This window comes from Acomys minous (genome assembly GCF_964271855.1).
Source record: "Acomys minous genome assembly, chromosome: 19".
In the NCBI taxonomy this organism is placed as follows: Eukaryota; Metazoa; Chordata; class Mammalia; order Rodentia; family Muridae; genus Acomys; species Acomys minous.
Window position 1 is genome coordinate 31,507,175 of NC_140499.1, and position 21,659 is coordinate 31,528,833.

General features: G+C 35.6%; 1 protein-coding gene across 5 annotated transcripts in view; it reads left to right on the forward strand.

Moving 5' to 3' along the window:
* Window positions 1-21,659, forward strand: part of NBEA (neurobeachin) — a 545,308-nt gene that overhangs the window by 116,773 nt on the left and 406,876 nt on the right. For 3 of the 5 annotated variants that reach the window (XM_084768707.1, XM_084768708.1, XM_084768709.1), the window contains exons 11-13: window positions 10,112-10,220; window positions 17,365-17,517; window positions 18,600-18,768. In XM_084768707.1, the coding sequence (XP_084624833.1) occupies window positions 10,112-10,220; window positions 17,365-17,517; window positions 18,600-18,768 (431 nt within the window). Of the gene's footprint in view, window positions 1-5,714; window positions 5,899-7,956; window positions 8,063-10,111; window positions 10,221-17,364; window positions 17,518-18,599; window positions 18,769-21,659 lie in introns of those variants that run through there. The other 2 variants (XM_084768711.1, XM_084768710.1) reach the window with 2 other exon arrangements.

Below are 21,659 nucleotides of genomic sequence, written 5' to 3' on the forward strand. Positions count from 1 at the left end.
AAGTTGACTAACATGTAGTTGAAATACCATGCTGAGAAATTTTTATTTCAGTAGATGAGCAAATTCTGTTTCCTTGATTTTGGAAAATTGTGAATGACTTTGGGGCCCTAAAAGGAGTTACGACATCCATCAGTATTACAGCCAAGTCATGATAAACAAGGAAATACATATATACTGACAGCTCAACTCCCTGATTTGGATGGCTTGTTCAAAATGAAACTTTATGTTGTTTCATGTAAGAGCAAATGATCCATATAAGAACCACCTGTAGCCAGTGATTCTTACGAACTTTAATCTGTTTACATAGACATGACATGAAGATTTTTGAAATGGGATGTTTGTGCAGCCTTTTCTGATTCAATCAAGTGGTCAGACTTTTGTTTGTTTGGGTTTTTTGTTGTTTGTTTTTTAGCTACAGCAGGGTTAACTGGTTGATAGGAAACACTGAGTAAGGATAATGCAATTCAGAGAGGACAATTGGTTTATATTGGTTGGGCATTGGAAAGGATTTTCGGGTTTGTAGTTAGGTTGCTCTTCATCATTTGTTTCTATACTTACTGAGTGAAGCTACAGAAGGAAAAAAACGCTTTTTTTGGAATTAGGGGGGTTGGAAATAATAACTGAGCATTGTTCTTGTGAGTCAGCATTAATACATTGTAAACTTTAATACATAATCTAGTTTTCTGTCCTCCACAAATCAGTGTGTATGTTTGGTAAAGCGTTGGGTCTCTGCCTGTTATGAATAGCTTCTGCAAAGTGTTGTAAAGAATTAAGACAACTTTGGTGTTGTTGTGGTTTATTGAGGCAAATATACTGGAGTATATAATATAAAGAAGATTTAGAATTAAGGAAGGAGAGACTAGTGGGACAAAACTTTGAAGTACATAGTATTATATAGTGTTTTGGTTTTTTTCTAAGACCAGCTTGTTTTAGAATAGGAAATGCAGTGTCAAATTATACATGAAATTTGCTGGCTTTCTTCAGGAAAGTTATATTGTTAATGTGGAAAGATACAGTTCACACAGGAATTTAGAGTTTTAAATTTCATTCTCATATTTCAGAGGAGCCCATGTTAATTTTTTTAGGAGAGAAGGTTAGAGAATTGTACATGGACACTTACCTTTGTATCCCATTAGAGACTTATGCTTTCATTTCATTGATGGCTGGCTGGCTATATTGGAGCTAGGAAATATGGCTGTATATAGAAGATGAAGACAGTTAACATGGGAATTGGTAATACCTAGCATCCTCTCTGGCATGCTCAGTTTCTTATCTGGTGCATTTTGTGAGTTGCTGTAGTTCCAGGTCAGAATTGCAGCTCGGTGTTATGAAAGGATCTGAAGACTGTTGACACCATGACACTGTATTCACTTGACTAACCGATGATGAGGTACTAGTCATCACTGGTGTTTCGCATTAGCATACGAAAACCACAAGATAGTGGATTATGTTGAACCATATTAGTTGGAAGATTCACTTAAATCAGTAAGAATTAACAATTCCTATAGTAGGCATATTCTATCTGTTTCTGTCATTCAGTACAAGAATAAAATTGTGTATTTGGGAAAATTTATTGACTATTTGAGAGCTCTCAAAAGTACACAGTAGTAGGGTAGAGTGAGCGAAAAGTGCAGACTTCATAGTACCTTTAAGCTAGTGTTATGTTCACTGTAGTTTATGACTTTTCTATATTTTCAAGGATGAGCTACATGCACTAGAAACCTGGACAGTGGTGTGGGGGTAGGATTTTGAGAGAAAGAGGAGAATGATTATATCTAAGAGAAACTCTTTATTTCTAGTATGGAAGTTACTTGGTATTTTCTGAATCCTGTACTGAGCTACATGCACTAGAAACCTGGACAGTAGTGTGGGAGTAATATTTTGAGAGGAAGAGGAGAATGATTATATGTAAGAGAAACTCTTTATTTCTAGTATGGAAGTTACTTAGTATTTTCTTTTCTGAATCCTGTACTTTTGTGTTCTAAATTCTAGGAATCCGTTTCACCTCAGCAAAGGCAGAGACACTAATGGAGCCCAAACTATAGCAGCCAAACCTAATGAAGGGGAATTCTTTACCTTTAATAGGAGAGACAAATCACTCTGAGTTATCTTTTTTTTTTGACTGTCTCAATTTTCCTGCTGATAGCACTGGTTATGGGAAGAGTTAGGGAGAAACAAAAGGGGGGAAATAAGTCTCAGCTTTTTTTGATAATCAATGTGAAGAGAGTAACTCTAGAGCCAGGAAGTGTCAGTGAAGCCCAGAAAGGGAAAGATACATTTCTCTGAGCCAGTGCTGTTATAAATATATATATTTGATCTATTTCAGGAGCACTAGCCAATACAATAAGACAAGAAAACCAATATGACTTCCAGAGACTGTAAACTGAAAATTACAAGTATCAAAGATGACATGAATTGCTACATATAAATTCTGAAGGAATTGACATACATGAAATTGTAATTTCAGTTTGGTAATTTTATATTCTTTAGCAAGAGTGTAAGATAAAATATTCTCAAACAAATTTAAACTATTTTTCTCTATGTTAAGTGCTATAGGCACTTAATTAACTTCTTTCAAGAGTGATTTCACAGGGTAGCTTTGTGCCTAGAGAGATATACTGTTCTTACAGAGAACCCGAGACTTACGTTTGGTTTCTAGCATTCACACCAAGTGGTTAACAATCTTGTGTAATACCAGCTGAAGGAAACTAGTGCCTCTGGTCTCTCATGTAACTGCATACACATGCATATACACACACTGAGATAGGGAGACAGGCACGCAAGCGCACGCGCACATACACCCACCCCCCCCCCACATATACACACACACACCCCACAGAATTTTTTAAAAGAATATTTCAACATTTTAAGTGTTTAAATATAAAATACATGAAATATGTATAGAATTTGTGTGCTGAAAACTGCAAATTGCTAATAAAATAAATTCAGTATTTAAGGAAGTGGAAAATTACAGAAGTTTTGTGGATAGAACCACTAAGCAGAGTGAAAACAACATTAAATTGTTATGAAGATTTAATAGAACATCAGCCAGAATCTCTGAATAGATTCATTGGTGCCAAATAGATGAATCTAAAATTTATGTGGGAGAACAAAATGGCTAAAGTGTCTAAACTACATTTGCAACACAGTGAAACTGAGGGAATTTTAGTTAGGTGGCTTTAGGACTTACTTTAAAGTTATAATGAAGACACATATAAACACGGATTTTGGGAGGATGTGAAGATACAAAAAGCACTTGGAAATAAGGAGGAAAAATAGTCATATACCCCAGTCATCTGTCAAAGCTATAATGTATCCCAGGTAAAATGAACTAAAAGCAAAACAAAGCAAAACAAAAATAATTTACCCTAAATATAGAACATGCACCTACAAAATAGGAAATATAAGGGGAAACATTTGTAACAGGGTGGACAAAATCTTTTTAGATATGACACCAAAACTAATGAAAGAAAATATTCACGTTGTATCATCAGAATCAGTTCTTCTGCTCTCTGTAAAATGTAAAAGGCCCTGAGTGGTAATGATCTCCATGCCCTCCACACTTCCCCTCTCACTTAACCTTTCCTGATCTATACCCATGCCCTTCATACCTCTTGCGTTCTATCTCCTGTCTCTTGAAAGCCCCTCCTTCCCTTCTCTCTTACTGGTTTCCTGACTTCTGCAGGTACTCAAGTTGAAACATACATGTCAAAACCAGCTTTCACATATGAGAAAAAATATACAACAATTATCTTTCTGAGTCTGGATTTCTTCACTCAGTATCACCCATTTACCGGAAAATGTTACAATTTTAATTTTCTTAACCAGCTGAGTTAAGAACCAGTTCCCCAGTCCATTGTGTAAATGCACCACATTTTCATTATCCATTCTTTAGCTGATAGGCACATAGACTATTTCCATTTCCTAGCTATTGTGAACAGAGCACCCTAATCATGGATAAGCGAGTATTTCTGGAGTTGTATATAGTGTCCTTTGGGTATGTTCCCAAGGTGGTTGTCTTAGTGTTCTGTTGCTGTGAAAAGACAGTATAACTGTGGAGGTTCTTATAAAAAAACATTTCACTGGGACCTGCTTACAGTTGAGAGATTTAATCCATTATCATCATGTCAGGGAGCATGGACTCACTCAGGCAGGTATGTTGTTGGAGGGTAGCTGAGAAAACTATATCCCGATCCACAGTCAGCAAGAAGAGGGTGAGCTGTGCCTTGCTTGAGCGTTTGAAACCTACCCCGAATGACACACTTTATCCAACAAGGTACACCTCCTAATTCCTTTCAGATAGCACCACTCCCTGATGGTTAAGCATTCAAATATATGAGCTGATGGGAGCCGTTCTCATTAAATCACCACAGGATGCTGACACGAACAACATGGTAGGACTAGTACTAGCTTTTTGAGGAACCTCCTCACTTATTTCCAGAGTGGCTTTACCAGTTTGAAAAAAAGCTTTACTTTTTTCTTCTGTAAAGCTTCCTAAAATGCATACATATGGGAAACAATGCCTCTTCGAGACACCATAACTATCAAGTAAAAACCCTGGTGAATGAATGGGTTCCCTTTTTTTGATTTGTTGGCCATAGGGTTCTCATAATCCCCAAACATTATAGGTCATTGCCATTGCTCTTGGTTACCCTTCAAAACTTGTTGGTAAGACCCTATTGCTGAAGACACCATATACTTGGGTCATAAAACATGAACAAATTAAGCCAGTACTCACTCAGAAGCTTTTCCCCTACTTGCTATCTTTTATAATGCTGAAAGTGTTATGTTCTCTACTGGAGGAGAAAGGTAATGATCAGTCTTACCCAGCTATGCTTCAACAGTGGCATAAATGTGAATCACCAAACACTTCCTGATTGAATCTACTCCAAAAGATTGAGGTCATGCTTGGCACTGTTTATGGGGCCAAGAACTTGGAGCTAAGTAGGTCATAGGCCTGCTACAGATTGGAAAAAGATAATAGCCACTTTCTTATTTGAAGAATGGTTTATTTCAAGTGAACGCAAAGCTCTGTCAACCCTTGAATATAAAAACAATCCAATTAAAAAAAAAAAAACAAAGAAACCCCACTTAACTAGACACATTAGTAAAATGAGTGTGTCAGAGTAGCTCAAGAAGGATTTCTACCTGATTAGCTCATAGTGGGCTACTGCACACCTAGTAGAATGACCAAAAATTTTTTTAAAGGCAAGTATGTGGCCAATACTAGCAAAGCTGTGCCACATAACCGGAACCCAGTATTAGTGGGATTACCAAAGGGTACGACCTTTTGTGATAATGGTTTGACAGTTCTGTATAATATCAGCCATATACATGTATACTTTAGCTTCCTGCTCCTTGGTTTTATTTATGAGAAAAGAATGGAAAGAAACTACTCCCAAACAAACATTCCTGTGTGCCTTTGTAGTTGTCTTGTGCACACTGCCATGCTATAACCCTACTGCTCTCCTGACATGAATGGATGTCCAAAGTGTCTCATCAGTTTCTACCATGAAATATTTTTTAGTTAATAACAGCTTGAATATACTTATTTACTGGGATGAATCTCAAATTTGGGTAATATGTGGAAGTCTAGAAGGGAACCTTGCAAAAATCACATATGTTCTTCCCTTTAACATGACTTTCTAAAAAGTCAGAGCCGTAGTGACAGAGAAGCATTCTTGCTACGTTACAGGTGTTGAGGTGGTGTGACCCCAAAGCAGAAGGGTGAGAACAAGGACATTTTAATTTGTGGGTGTCCATGGAGGCCAGAAGAGTGTGCCAGACCCCCTGGAACTGGATGTACAGATAAGCCACCATATGGGTGCTGGGAACCAAAGCCTGGTCTTCTGCAAGAGCAGCCAGTGCTCTTCACTGATGAGCTCCTCTTCAGGCAATGTATATACAGTTAACATTGTTGTTTATTTCATTGATACATCTAAATAGTAAAATTTTAGACTTTGAAGTTTTTCTTTTATATTTTAGATATAAGATGTTGAAATACAAAATTGCAAACTATAACAAAGGAAGATATGAATGCTTAGTTACTTGAGTTATAGAAAGCTATGCAAAATCTCTTAAGCATATGTAACAGCGGTGGCAATTGTATGTTTAAATCACCCAAAGGAAAACATTGAAATACAGAGCTGAGATTTCATGGCAAAAGATACCCAAAAGATAGCCTATGCTACCACCATGCTCTCCGTCTGTCCTTCCTTTTACTGGTATTTCATATGCTGTTTCCTTTAAATAGTTTCCTTTGGCATGAAGATGAGTAAGGTGGCATTGCCTGTGTCAGTGTTTCCTTCCATACCCAGTGGTCCTTGAGGCGATGTATTTAGGAACACCAGGTTCAAAAACTGTTAACTGTACTTGCAGTTAGAATCATTTGGCTTAGACTGTCCTCATTTTGAACTGTCAAGGGGTTACCTCTTCTGATACATTGATTCTTACATTTAAATACACTCTTTAGATGGTGAGGATTAGATCTATGGCCCTACATATTCTAGCCCAGCATTTCTTCTTTACTTATGTCCCTGGAGCACAGCCCCCTTTGCAGTTTATGGCGGGGTCTCATGAAGTTCCTTGGGTCAGCCTTGAACAATTTTTTGCACCCTACAAACAGAATGATCCTCTTGGCTTGGAGTCTCAATTAGCCAAGTACAAGTTTTTGTATATTGTGGTGACAGTCATAGCACAGAATCTGTGGTGTAGTAAGTATTTTATATAATTTTAATAATCTTTGAAAGATTTTAGTATATATAAATATTAGGCGGTTAAAGAGATGAAAACAGAATTTCAAAAGATTTTTTACTCCTAAGTATATCTTAAATCTTACTTGAGACTTAACCTACTTTTGAATTTATTTTGATATGCATTTGCATGTATGGTTTTTAAGATATTAAATATGCCATTTTAAAGGCAGAGAAGAGGTGTTGAATCTCAGCAAACCTTTTGCATAGGTTAGTTACATTCTTCTTAATAAGAAATCTATTTTGAAAGCTAACCAAGGTATGATATCTTTTTGTTTTGATATAAAAACCAAATCTTTATCTTCTATTTTATATGGGATGGCTTTAGAAATGTTCATAGATTATTCATTCCTCCCAACTTCATTTACGAAGGAGGCAGATATTTGCAATGTCTTGTGTATCTGAATACTAAAGTCCCCACAGATAATGAAACTTTCTTAATTCCATCAACGAATAGTCTGTATTAGTTATTTTGAGACACTCACTGGAAAAGGCAGTGGAAATATCTCAGTCTGTACTCACATTTTAATGGAATTATAGTGTATGTATTTTCATTTAAAATTATTTACCATTATATATTAACTAAATATTCTCATATGCTGATCAAGACTGTTGTATTATTTTCTACTAAGATGGTGAGCAGGCCCTAGGGAAAAATGTCCTGAGCTGTTACTGGTATCATGCCACCTCTCCTACCCCTGACATTTAGACCTCATACATAATAATACATGAATATTAGTTGCTAGCTTAATCATAAAGCTTATTAAAAATTGGAAGATGGTAATTAAGTTCTCAATGGAAAGTGTCCCATTTCTTCAGAGGAGTCATTTATCAGTGTCATTTTTCTTCAGAGGAGACATGGTTTAAAATCCTCAATCATTCCTAAAGTAGGATTGTTAACTTAGAAAACAATATATCACAGGACTTTTAATTGAAAAGGGTAACAATTTTATATCACAGCATGATAGTCAGTGCCTCCTCTTCTGCCAAGGAGCCCTCTTGATGGTCTGTCCCTGGTTGAGGCTGGACTTTGCACAAGTGTGTTCTATGGTGTGTTAGTTTTGGCCGACAGAGCTGCTTGCCTTCTGGCTTAGCCTATATGTTTAGATTCTGTGCACATGACTGATGTGTTCTAGACAGGAAGTAGAATGCAGGAGATATAGGAATGGGCTGAAGTATCCTTTATATTTGCCTTTGTATCTAGGGGAGTTGGAAATAGGCAAGAATGGAGAGAAATTTTGTATGGCAGTACACAGAATTTTGCAAGTTTATTGTGAGCCCTGCAGCAATCCGATGCATTTTAGTTACTGGTAAGTTTGCTAAATTATGTTTGAAACTGTACCTCTTCAAAGATAGCCATCTATTTACTATTAAGTCCAACATGTCAAAAATACCGTATTTTAAAGATTATTTTTGAAAAGATTGGTATTATTATTGCATTTGGTTTTAGGTATAAAATAAAAATACTTTGGTTAGTAAATGCATTTGAGTTTTTCTGTTGTCATGGGTAATACCAAAGTGAAATCAACGTTTTTTGGACAGCATGGTCTTGTGTTTAGTTGGAATAATAACCAATTTATCATGTTTTTGCACTGGAGTGCCACTGTATTTAGAGGTTTGAGTTCACACATTACATGACTGCAAATGGATAGTCTTGTGATATGAAAGATTTATAAAAATCCACAGCTTCCTTGTAGTTTTATGTGGTTCTGCAAATGTGTGTGACTTTCTCAGAGAGTACTTTCTGCTTTTTCTTAATGTGTCATAGGGTTCATTGTGAGCCAGACTTGAGTCTTCCCTTTTGACAGCTTTGATGCTTAGGAACCCAATCCATGTGTAGGTGAAATTCCATGAATAGGTTTGGAAATTGTGGAATATCTATGCAATAGCTTTCTTTATTTTCAAACATTTTAAACACAAGTGTTACATGTAGTAGAGGATTTAAGCAGGAATTTGTGAAGTGGACTTGACTGTTGACCCAATTTATTTAAAATCAACTAGATTTTTAAAAAAATCAACTAGATTGCTTAATAGCTTCTTTACGGAATTCCAAGGAATCCCTTGCCATTTGTGTTTTTCTTAGGCATGCCTACCTTTGGCTTAGGGACAAAGTAGGAAGAGTATCACTAATTGGTCATATTAATTTTTATCTTTGTGTTGGGGGTGGTTAAGAATGTAGGGCTAGCTAATGTGATTGAGTTTTTATTTCCTGTGATGAAGTTCTGTATTTTGGGGTAGTATGTTTTTAGAATATCAAGTATTTTGTTCAACCATCAATTTTTATAATAATGGTAATGATTATTTTGCTGTTGCTTCTTACAAGAAAACTTGTGACTTTAAGCAAAATAAATAAATAAGTGGATAAATAAGTATTCTAAATTACTGGAGAAGTGCATTGTGAATCCTTTTGAAACCAGGAGAGCTAAAATAAGTCAAAATCCAGTTAAGTAGGTTTCTTTGGTAATTGTTGAGCTTTCCTCACTATAAAAATTTTCTTACTTTAAAGAGTCAATACTGTTGTGCTTATTATAAATAGGTGATTTAAAGTATATTACAAAACATTTCAGATAGATATTGTTTCAGTTCATGATAAAGTCTGATATATGGCAGTTTATTTTAACTGCATTAAGCACACATAATGAAGGGTGTATATTTTGATTCATATGTGTCAGTGCTGCTGGTTGAAACTATACATCTTATGAAGAAATACATTATCAAAGCCTAATTCATTGCATTTATTTTCCTTTGTTTCCTCATTTATTCATTCACTGTACATACCAGTGCTTAACTTTGTCTGGTACTTACTGTTATCTGATTTATGTGTTTGTGTACAATATGTAATTAATTTTAACAGCTTCTCATTTCTATAATACATGAGTCATTTCTTTACTTTGCTCTCATGAACTTTTCTGAGGGCATGTGTAGACATAAGTGGTATGTGACATTACTCTGGTTTTCATAAATCAATTACTTGCTTATCAATAATAGATACTATAAATAGAATAATGTATATATTAGTATATATAGAATAATGGTATGTTTCTTATGTCAAGTTTATTTAAGGTAGGAAATATGCTTTTATATGTGTATAAATACATTTATGCTTAACTGAAATATAAATTGTACAGTTATTTTTTAATTTATCATTCTTAACTTAAAAGATAAAACTAATCATATTTTCTCTTTCTTGTGAGAAGATACATGTTTGTATAATAAAAAGCCATGTAGCATTTTTAAACAAAAGAGAAATTAATTTGTTTGTTGTTATTGTTTGGCAAACAAATTATTAAAATGGAAGACTTTGTTTCTATTAAATATTTAATGACTAAAAAATGAAATTATTTGTACTTTACTCACAGTGCTACTCTTTTGGCATTCCTCGTTGAACTACTTAAAAGTTCAGTAGCCATGCAAGAACAGATGCTGGGAGGAAAAGGCTTTTTAGTTATTGGCTACTTACTTGAAAAGGTAAGTGGTGCATCTTGATGGTTTTTTGTGTGTAGCTTTAGTCACAGGACAGTTGACAATCACTAATATTATTACCTTTTAATTGTTCAGTTGTAATATTGTTTGATAATTAATGAACATTTTATATCATGCTTCGAATGTAAGTATTGGCATGGTGTTAAGAAATTGTGAATGAAAATAGAAAATGGCGAAAAATTCTCTTGCAGGCCTAGAGAGGATGAGGCAGGAGAGATACAAGTTTAAGGCTAGTCTGGACTACACTGTAAGACTCTGTCTCAAGAAAACCCAATTTAGAAATATATTCCTCATGCTACAGAGAATGACAGCATGAGCTACACCTCACAGTGACCAGTAGTCGTGAGGGCAAGGGGGCAGGATTTGATGTGAACCATGTTAATAAGCTAAGATTCCAGTGGATTAGGTGAGTTCAGTGCATTCTTACCTTGAGCTACTTTGTCTCCAGTGGGTTTGCTGGAATACAACCTTGTTTTTGAGGGCATGCACTTGTGTGTAGCTTATCCATTTGTTTGTAAAGATAATTTCTACTTATCTTTGCTGTAAAACAGGGACCTTATGACAGTAAGATTTTGTTGTTTTCTTTTTAGGCACAATATGATTTTTACATAGGTTTTTGGTACATCTTGATAGCTGATCATACAGTCATCTGTCTTTATTATTGCTTTCTACCATTGCCTTGCTTCTTTTGTCTTTGTATTTTCATCTGCATTAACTCATCAGTTTTCACCACAAAACAAGTAGTTTCTTTTCATTTTGTTATATTGACATTCTTATTAAACCCTTCTGTTAACATGTTGGTTTCAGCTTTTTAATATTTTAGGATTTCTTCTAATTTTGTGTATTGAAAATTTACCTGGTTCTTTATATACATATATATATATAAATATATATATATATATATATTTCCATCAAATATGTTATTTCATATATTAATTTTTTCATGTATATAGAAAAAGAATTGGTGATAAGGGCAAACTTCTTGTATTGCTATTGCTATTCTTTAATTAATTAAAGGGTTTTGTAGATGCTTTAAATTTTTGTTTGTAGAGTAATATCATGAAAGTTGATGATTTGATTTCTTTTTTTGATATCTGCTTTTGTTTTTCCTGTTGCTTTATTGTCTTATCAGAGAGTTCTGGTGCAGTGTTGACTAGAAGTTGAATAATGGACACCTATTATTATTTATATCATAGCATATTTAATAATTAGAATCTAAAATATAATCAATTGCAATAGATGAGATTTTATAAGATATTTTCAAAACCCGAATAAAAATTGCTTCCCAATTTAAAAATTTTTGTCATAATTATATTGAATTTTAAATCATTTTTTCTATTTATCCAATGAAGTTCTAATTTTTTGCTTACTTTTTGAACCATCTTCATGAATTTTCAAAGAGAAAAAGTCTGTTTACTCATAAATGCGCTCTTGTTCCAATAAGGCTTTCTGATAATGACCATACTTGCATTTATATTACTAACACCTTTTCACCACTGACCTTGGTTGTTGCTTGGTTACTTAAATTTTCTTCACTTTGACACCAGCTGCAGCATTACATTCCAGCAGTGTCTTTCTTCAGTTTTGTGTCATTTTCTCATTTTTCTATTCTTACCTTCTTTTATTTCCTTCTGTACTTCTGAAAACTGCCTTCGAACTGCTGGCCTTATTCTTGAAAACTTTTTTCCTGTAATTCATTTAAAGAGATTATGTGTTTGCTTGCTTTCATTATCCTATAGATAGTAATTATTTTCATATCCCTTCCATTTCAGTTCCAGTAGGATGTCAAGTGTTCTCCACATATTTTATTAACCAAATTATTGCTTCTTACTTCTCTCTCAAATATTGTTTTACTTTTTTATTTTTCTGTAATTAATTTATTCACTTTACATCCTAAACACAATCCTCCTTCCTCCTCTCTTCCCACTCCCACCTTCATGCCCCTCTCCCCTTTCTCCTTCTCCTTAAAGAAGGAGAGTCCCCCCCATGGTATCTACCCACCCTGTCGTCTCAGGTTGCATCAGTACTAAACATATCCTCTCCCACTGAGGCCTGACAACACAGCCCAGCTATGGGCTAGGGATTCACAGGCAAGCAACAGAGTCAGACATAGCTCCTACTTCCACTGTGAGGGGGCCTACCTGATGACCAAGATACACATCTGCTACATATATGTAGGGTGCCTAGGTCCAGCCCATGCATGCTTTGTGATTGGTGTTTCAGTCTCTCTGAGATGTCATGGACCCTGATGAAGGTCTTCTTAGGGTGTCCTTGATCCTTCAGTCTCTCTCAATTCTTCATCCCACTTTTCCAGAAGCCTCCCTGAGCTCAGCCTATTGTTTGGCTGTAGGTCTCTGCATCTGATTCCATCATCTGCTAGATGAAGCCTCTCAGAAGACGGTTATGCTAGGCTCCTCTCTGCAAGCATAGCAGAGAGTCATTAATAGTGTCAAGGGTTGTGTTCCTGGTTTCCTTTTTATCTTAGTCAGTGTTATTACTATTTAGCTAAACCTAAGGCATTAATTTCTGCTTTTTTCACACTAAATTAAAACACTGGACATGTGTATTTTGGCCACCAGAATATATCCAAAATGGGGGATTGGAGAGATGGGTTAATGTTTAAGAACACTTGTTGCTCTGCCAGAAGAGCCAAGCTCACTTCCCAGTACTCACACTGTGGTGTATAACATCCACAGTTCCAGTTTCAGGTGACCCACATGTGCTCTCTGCATTTATTGGGCACTGGGCATGCATATGGTACACATATATACATGTAGGCAAAACATACCTTTACAAAAATACAATAACTACATCTTTAAAATTAAGAATATATGTAGAACCAATTGCTATTTCTTATTCCCAATTCTCATTGCATCCATGAATACCATCATAGTCCTAACATCATTCTCATATCCCACTAATTGCTTTTCAAGTTTTTAGACTATTGCTTTGATAAAATAGTGACCAGAAGCAAATTAGGAATGAAAAGAGTTTATTTTAGCTTACAGGTTGATGTTTATCTTTGAGTTAGTCAGACAGAAACTCATACAGGCACTTGAAGCAGGAACTCTGAAGGAATGCATGCGAGCTGGCTAGGTGGATGGCTCAGAATCCTGCTCAGCTAGGGTGTTCTTATAGCCCAGGACTACCTGCCCAGGGAATGGTGCCTCTGATAGGAGGCTGGATCCTCCTATATCAATTAAGAATCAACATACCCCCCGTGGGTATCTGTACAGAGGAGTCTAATGTGGGCAGTCCGTCAATTGAGATTCCTCTCTCAGGTGACTCTAGGCTATTTCAGGGTGATGGCTAAAGCTGACCAGGATATTTACATGTTCCATCATTTACTTAAACTTACACTACTTCTTTAAATGATCTTATGCTTTATTTGCCTGAAATGTTTACCTCATACCTCTGATACCATATTTCGCCACTGTCCTTCTTTTCACTGTATTACCTCTCTTTGCCTTTCTTCTAGCAATAAGCATGTGCATGCGCATGCTGGTATTTTGCAGTACCCTTCTGTTACTTTTCTTCTGTGTGCACCTGAATCATTTGCATGCCTATGGTGACCACTTCTTCCAGTTAGATACCTCATGCGGAACTTTGTATCACCTTTTATGATAGTGCTCCAACTAGGGACAAAGGCCTCAGTACACGAGACTCAACAATATTCATGTCTAAATGATAACAATAGCTATTCGGCCTTCATCTGGGCAGGGAGCTGGCAGCACACTCAACTTGAGTTATTAACAAAAGTGTAATATTGTGCTATATAAAAAGTAAGTTCTAAGCATTGTTAAGGGAATTTGGTTAGATCTAGAGAGTGACAAGAATGATTGTTTAGTGTAACTCGGAGAAGAATGTTGTGCTTGACTGGATTGGTGTCTTTAATAAAGTAATAGTGTGTTGATTTCATTTGTACAACAGTGTCCACATGTCATTTTTTTTTTCTGTCTATTAACGACCTGCTGATGGATCAAAGTAGTCAAACTTTTAACTGAAAACCAACAGGCAATAAAAATTTCCAAACACAGTGATAGGATATGGAAAGTTACAGGGCATTCTAAACAGTGTATCCAGTGTTAGGCTTGTTATCTTAGTGGTATCAGATACCAGGTCTGTCTGCCTTTTTTTGTCCTGTCTCCCGACACTCCAAAACTGTTCTCCTTTGTGTGTAAAGGTCTTTTGCTTTGTACCTTTACATGTAGACCCTCATCTCTAGGTAGAGAGACACATTTCCTTTATTGTGCATACACAGCTGTTCCCTGTTACTTTATCAGTCAGTCTGAGTCTTGCTTTCCTGTGCACCTGTATTTGTTGTAATGCTATAGTTTGGTGTTGAGTCTCTGAAATAAGTGTTGTCGCTGTCCAACATCAGTTAGTTAATATATTTAGGTTGGTGGATCTCATCCTTGGTATCCTGGAAAAGCAAAATTTATACTCAGGTTCAATTATTTCATGACACATTTACCAATAAAGTAATTCATACAGTTATGCCATATATAATTATGCATATTTTTATTGAATGTTTTTTACAGTAAACATTTCTGTTAAACTATTACGTCTTGTACATGGTAGGCTAATACTCCTTTATCCAATCTAAGTTTTCTCCTTATAGCATCCAGGGCTACTATTTGCTGATAAAGTTACTTTCAAGTGGACACTGTAATTTTTTGTAATAATTCATATTCTATTTCTAAATAAATTAAACTATACAGTTGATGTGTTACATAGCCCTTTCCTCCCTCCTTTCTTTGTTTCGAAAAGATTGTTTCATTTGTTCATTCACTCCCTCACTCACTACACATATGGGTGCTTTGCCTGCAAGTATATCTGTGTACAGTGGTGTACCTGGTGCCTTCCGGGGCGTGAAGGGATCCTCTGGAACTGGAGTTACAAACAGTTCTGAACTACGATGTAGGTGCTGGGACTTGAAACTGGGTTCTCTGGATGAACAATCAGTGAGTTCTTTCTCCAGCCTTCTTCCTTTCTTCTCTTCTCTTCTCTTCTCTTCTCTTCTCTTCTCTTCTCTTTTCTTTTCTTTTCTTTTCTTTTGCAATAACTCTCTGGCCAGGCTGTTCTAGAAACCACCATCATCCTCCCTTAGCCTTTAGCTGAGATTACAACGTGTCCGTATGGCACTTCTTTGTAAGTATGTTGGCCGTGCCGTATCCTGAAGACAGCTTCACAGCAGGCTTCCCTGACCTTGTGTAAGAAGGAGGGGAGTGAAACACGGTGTTAGGGAGTGACAATGACTAAAACATGTTGTAAAAACTTATAAAATTGTCAAAAAATAGTAAAAACAAATTAAAATACTGTAATGTCTTGGGTCTCATGCCAGAGTTCACATTTCTATCATGTTCACATTGTGATGATTCTACCTAAGATTTAGTCCTATTAATTGTCCTCATATAAATCTCTTTATGTGTGTGTATGGCCCCAAAAGCTTCAACATGCCATAGGGGTGTGAGTGCTCTACAACTGAGCTACATCTTTGGCCCTTAATCTCACTTAAAGATGATTTTTACCAATAAAAATAAAAACAATTGTTAACTAGAAAAAAAAAAGCAATTCATTGAAATAAACAGTTTGAGAGCAATTGCCTTTTTATTTTTTTCTAATTTCCTAGGTTATCTTTTCTGATCTTGTCCACTTTTAAATTTCATATGAATGTAGTTAAACATTTACTGAGGAATTACAGATGAGAACAGAAAAGACAGCAGTGTGAGTTCTTTCGCAAGGAATGATAGGTACATGGATTATTTAGAGGATCTGAGACACAAGCAGTAAGCACCTCACCCGCAGACGCGAATGCTGGTGTAGAGAAAGTTCATTTTACACATGGTCAAACTTTAAGTAGCCAATAAATTTAAGTTTTTAAAAAAATGTTTGTAAATACCACGTGTGGATCTAAACCTACTCTCCGCTAGCACTAATGAGCGTAGGAAGACAAGCGCCTGGGCTCCGCTTTGGTCGCGCAGAGGCTCCATGCGATGCCTCTCAGGGTGCCCTTCATGGCACTCAGCAAGTTCAGGTAAATATGGTTTTGCTGGCATTGGCAGGCTTTTGGTGTTTGAGTTTTGATTATCACCTTTTCCGAAGAGCAATCTGTTTTCTGTTACCACATTTTTGTCTGAAATTATACGATAGGGTAGCATTGGCCAAACAAAAGTAGAATTCAAAAATCAAATGCAAATTAAAGCGTTTAGTACAAACTTTCAGGTAAAATAATGAATTTTATTTAGCCTGGCCTATCTAAAACATTATTATAACATTTGATTGGCTATTTTTGTTAAAGAACACTTTTAAAAAGCATTATTTCCTTTATAAGCTATCAAAATGTATGTTAGTCCTTATTGGACATCTCATTTTGGATAGGCTGTCTTTTAAATGTTCAACAGTTACATAGAATAGTGTCCACTTTATCAAACTGTCTTGAAGAACTGGCTGGGTTTCAGAAGGTGTGTTGTTTATTGTGTTAATGTTAAGTCATACATGGGTGTTAACAGTGGAGCATTTGTGATGGGAGCATTCTGCATAGAGACAGTGTTAAGTGAAGTAGTTCAGTGTTATCAAAAGAGATACATAATTTGTAGTGAAAAGGGGGTAAGAACGTCATATTTGAGCAGAGGTCTCTAGAGTCATCTGAGGACCATGAAAGCCAGATGAGAACGTTGTGTCTGGAAGAGTCAAGTCTGATTTATGGTGGCCAGGCCAGGCACGTCTGTGCTGAAGCTAGTGAATTTGTCAGTGTTGAAAAGGCATAGAGGAATAAAACAGCAGGTTCTACTGTACTTGTGGAACACTTTTGAATAAAAGTACTTCTTTTTCTTTTTCTTTTTTGAATTATAGTGATTTAACTCTTAAGTTTTGTAAGATCTGTTGTCATTTTTGAGAGTCTACTCCTAGTTTTCTTCGTATTGAGAGGAGTTACCTGCAATATCTTAGGGCTTTAGATAACAAGGTTTCACTAAAAAAAATCAGAAAATGTCATATAATTACATTTTACTAATAGAGACAATATACAATTTTATGCTTTTAATTTAAACTATTAGGGACAATTTGAATTTTTATATAATTTGTTTTCAGAGACATTTTTAGATAGCATTTCTGTTTCTATCTCTAGTCATCAAGAGTTCACATAACTAGAGCTGTCTTGGAGCAGTTTTTATCGTTTGCAAAATACCTTGATGGCTTATCTCATGGAGCACCATTACTGAAGCAGCTATGTGACCACATTTTATTCAACCCGGCCATCTGGATACACACCCCTGCAAAGGTTTGTATTTCAGGTTCCTTCACTTAATTTTAGCTTAATGTTAGGAAGTAAAGTTAATGATACAGTGTGTAGTTATTGGATCTAATGTAGCCAATAGAAAACATTCAACGTGTTTTGCTTTTTTCCTAGTCAATATAAAGTAGAGATAAACATTTGAATATGTAAATGTAATAAATGAAACTATAGCTAAACGGTAAACCTGGTGTAGAACCAAGTTGTAATGTTATTAGTTATGATTCATTCCTTGTCAACATGGAGAATCTGGTATACTGATGAAAAACTAGGAAAAGGTAATAGAATACTGTGATCATTAAGACAGGGAAGTTACTTTTATTTTGAACTTAGATATTTTACCATGATATATAAATATTTTTAAATAAGCATATACATAAGCTATGTTATTTTCTAGAAATTTACAAAAAGCCTTATATCAGGTAATTGGATTTATTCCTAACCTAACCTAACTTGTGGGATATAGTGATTTTGAATTGTCTTTTACAGCTTTTAAATCTTTTATACAACTGAGTGAATAATGTTTAACTCCTGTTTTCAACATATAATCTCACTATTTATGGCACTCAGTTCACAGCTAATGATTATTCTTCCTGCTTATCACTGTGCGTTCCATCTAAATGATAGCTCTGTGTGGTAGCCGTACATGAAGGGAGTGGAGCCACAGCCTTTGGCAGTGTTGCGCTTGGCAGTGTATGTTTTCTCTGATATACTGCAGCTGTTCCTCTGGGGTAGCATGTGATCCTAGACCCCAGCCACTGCTACAGCATTTTATTTGTTATAAGATTAGCCTTGATTAAGTTAAAGGATCATTTATAATTGAAAGTAGCAATTGTCATTAGTTATAGAACCTTGTTTCCTAATTTGGCCATGTGGATTATCTATATTGAAATCAGTTTTATTGGCATACTTGTTTTGATGATTCATTTTTATAAGATAACTGATGATTAAGAAACATTTTAAATTACATAATAAATTTTAATATTTTGTCCTTTACCAACTTGCCCTTAAATTAAAATTGAACTTATATTTACTAAGCACTCTAAACTTAACTTTTAATTGTGTACTAGGTTCAACTTTCGCTATATACCTATTTGTCTGCTGAGTTTATTGGAACTGCTACCATCTATACTACCATCCGAAGAGTTGGGACAGTCCTGCAGCTAATGCACACACTGAAATACTACTACTGGGTCATTAACCCTGCTGACAGCAGTGGCATTACACCTAAAGGACTAGGTAAGCACCCTGTGACCTCGTTTCGTTTTTCTGTGTTTGTCTAGATCCTGGATACCAGTACAGTGAACAAATGCGCATTACCACAAAGTTATCCTTTAGCTCTTTGGTTTCATATGAGGTACAGTATTATGTTAGAAGTTCATATGGTTAAAAAAAAGAAAAAAGCCGTCTAGGGTCAGTGAGCAGCTCAATGCTTGCAGGTACTCGCCTCAAAACCTGATGGCATGAATTAGATCTTCAGGCTTCACGTGACAGAAAGAAAAAACTGGCTCCTACAAGTTGTCCACTCACCTTTATTCTGTGGCATGTGTGCACTCCATACACACATAAATTAGCTGTATTAAGAGTGTCATAGTGTTAAAATATATGGTAATAAGCACATTTTTGAATGCATTTGGCTTTAAATGAGATGCTTTGTATGGGAGCTCTGGAAGTTACAGTCACAGTATTAAAATTGGGCAAATGCAGCTGGTTTCCATCAGTCTTTAGTACTTTGAACCTTAGACTGCTTTGAGTTTTCATTTCAAAACTGCTGTTTGACCTGAGTTGGTAGAAACTAGTTTAATTTTCATATGATTGCTTTTGTGTTTTAAGAATATAGCCATGTTTTCTAATTATACAAAACACGCTTCTAAAATAATCTCAAAGAGAAATAGTCATGGTCCACTGCACAGGAAGGAGCACTATTGAAAGAGGAGCTTTTACACGTGGGTGTGGCATCACATGCCTTTAATTCCAGCACTCAGGGAAACAGAGGCAGGCATATGGCTGTGAGTTTGAAACCAGCCTGGTCTACAAAATGAGTCCAGGACAGCCAAATCTACACCCCTATCTTAAAAAACAAAACAAAACCAAAAACCAACCAAAAAAAACCAAAAAAAACCAAAAAACCCCAAAAACAAACAAACAAACAACAAACAAAAAAGCAAACCAAAACAACTAAAAAAACCCTCAAAAACAAAAAACACAACAAAACAAAAACAAAAGGAAGTGCAGCTTTTGCTCTCTTTCAGTACCTTGATACATAAAAATAGTTAAGCTTTTCTACAGAATCAACCTTTTTCCACTTCTAATCATACGTCCTGTTATGATTTAAATTTTATTCTATAAAAATGGCAATCTATTCCTATTTATGTAACTGTGTCTGATTTCTTTAGAATTGACAAGAATGGGCTAATTAAAAATATATTAAGTTTTTTCCAGAAATGTGTGATGGAGATTTTCTCAGAATTTTCACAGTAATATTGACAAGTATAGTTACACCAACCTCTTTTAAAAAGAAAAATAGCACTAGTATATTAATATTATGCAGTCATAATCTTTATTTTATGATGGGAGTAATTGTCTGACAGTAACTGATGGTCATGTCTGGTCTGTCCTCTCAGAGTTTATCTACTGACTTTTGAGTTGATTATGCCCAGCATCAGTTTCTGTTGAGTACCCTTTGTTAATATAATTAGCTATGTGCAATATAAGTAGAGACATATTAACATGTTCAGATGCATACATAACACTGTAGGTGCTGTTAATACCATCCATATTTAGTCCAGTAATAGCTGAAAGCTGCACATCAACAGCTCTGAAGTTTGAATCACAGCTGTGTGCCTTAGAGCCTTGGAACACTTCTTCTGAAAGGCTGAATTGTAGCATTCTCCACTATGAACAAACCATGTTATCATTCAGCTTTACCACCTTATAACACAAAGGTTGCACTAAGACTTATATAAGAAAGCTGAAGTATGCTTACATATTTAATATGCTTATGTATCTTTTTATTCTACCTTATTAAACTAGTACACCCCTCACGTGATAGCTGGAATGCTGACTCATTCTTTGTCATTTGCATTATCTCTTCTTCTGAAACACTCAAGTATGTACATTATTCCTTGTGTCTGTTGAAAATAAATTATAGAAAACATGTTTTCTTACCCCAAATGATTCCCTGTATATTTTACCCAAGGGTAAAAGTTAATTCTGTTAAATTATAGTGGGGTACCCATGCATATCAGAGTATTAGCATTAATACAGTGCTGCTTCTAATCCAAAGGCTCCATCCAGAATTTATCAGTTATTTCAATAGTATCACTAATAGAAACAGATAATGTTTATCTTCCTTAAATGCCAGTCTCAGGACCCTTGCATTACCTTAGCTTAATCACTTCCATGTTCCTCTGTGTATGCTGGGTCTTTGAACAGTTTTTGGACTTTCAGGTCCTTGACATTTTTGAAAAGCACAGGCAGATTTTGGAGACCATTCAGTTTGGACTTGTATGTATTTTTTCATGGTGACTCAGGTTCTCCATTTTTGGCAGGAATAGTACAGAAATCCTGTTTCTATCTCAACCTGTCCTGTCAATGAGCTACATGATATTCAGCTGCCTGTGTCTAGTGCTGTTAAATGTAAATGCTTGTATAGGGTTTCGTCTCCTTGTTAAGACTGTGTACATACCCTGTGCTGCAACTAAGCGTCACCTACTTATCTTAAAGGGAATCTTGATGGAATTTATCTTACTCTGTCAGCTTTCAAGACTGATATTTTCTAACATAATAGTTTGCATACTGCTATCAGAGAGAATGTGCTTTTCTTCTGTATTTGTTTCCCAGGTTTTTATATCAGCAAGGAATCATGAATCCCTCTTTTTATTCCATGTATTATGTTAGCAGCTGGTTGCTTTCTCTGAAAGGGCCCTGTAGTAACTTTAGTCTAATGTAGCTATAACATCTGTTCTGCACAGTGAGTTCTGTTATTTTATTTCATAAACATATATGAGCATGCTGTACAGGAATGAGCGTGGCATATGGCAGTTCAACATGGAAACATGTCGATGAAGGATTTGTCAGAAAGCTGTGCACCAGCTCCTGGATGGTGTCCTTATATATTTGGATGCTTA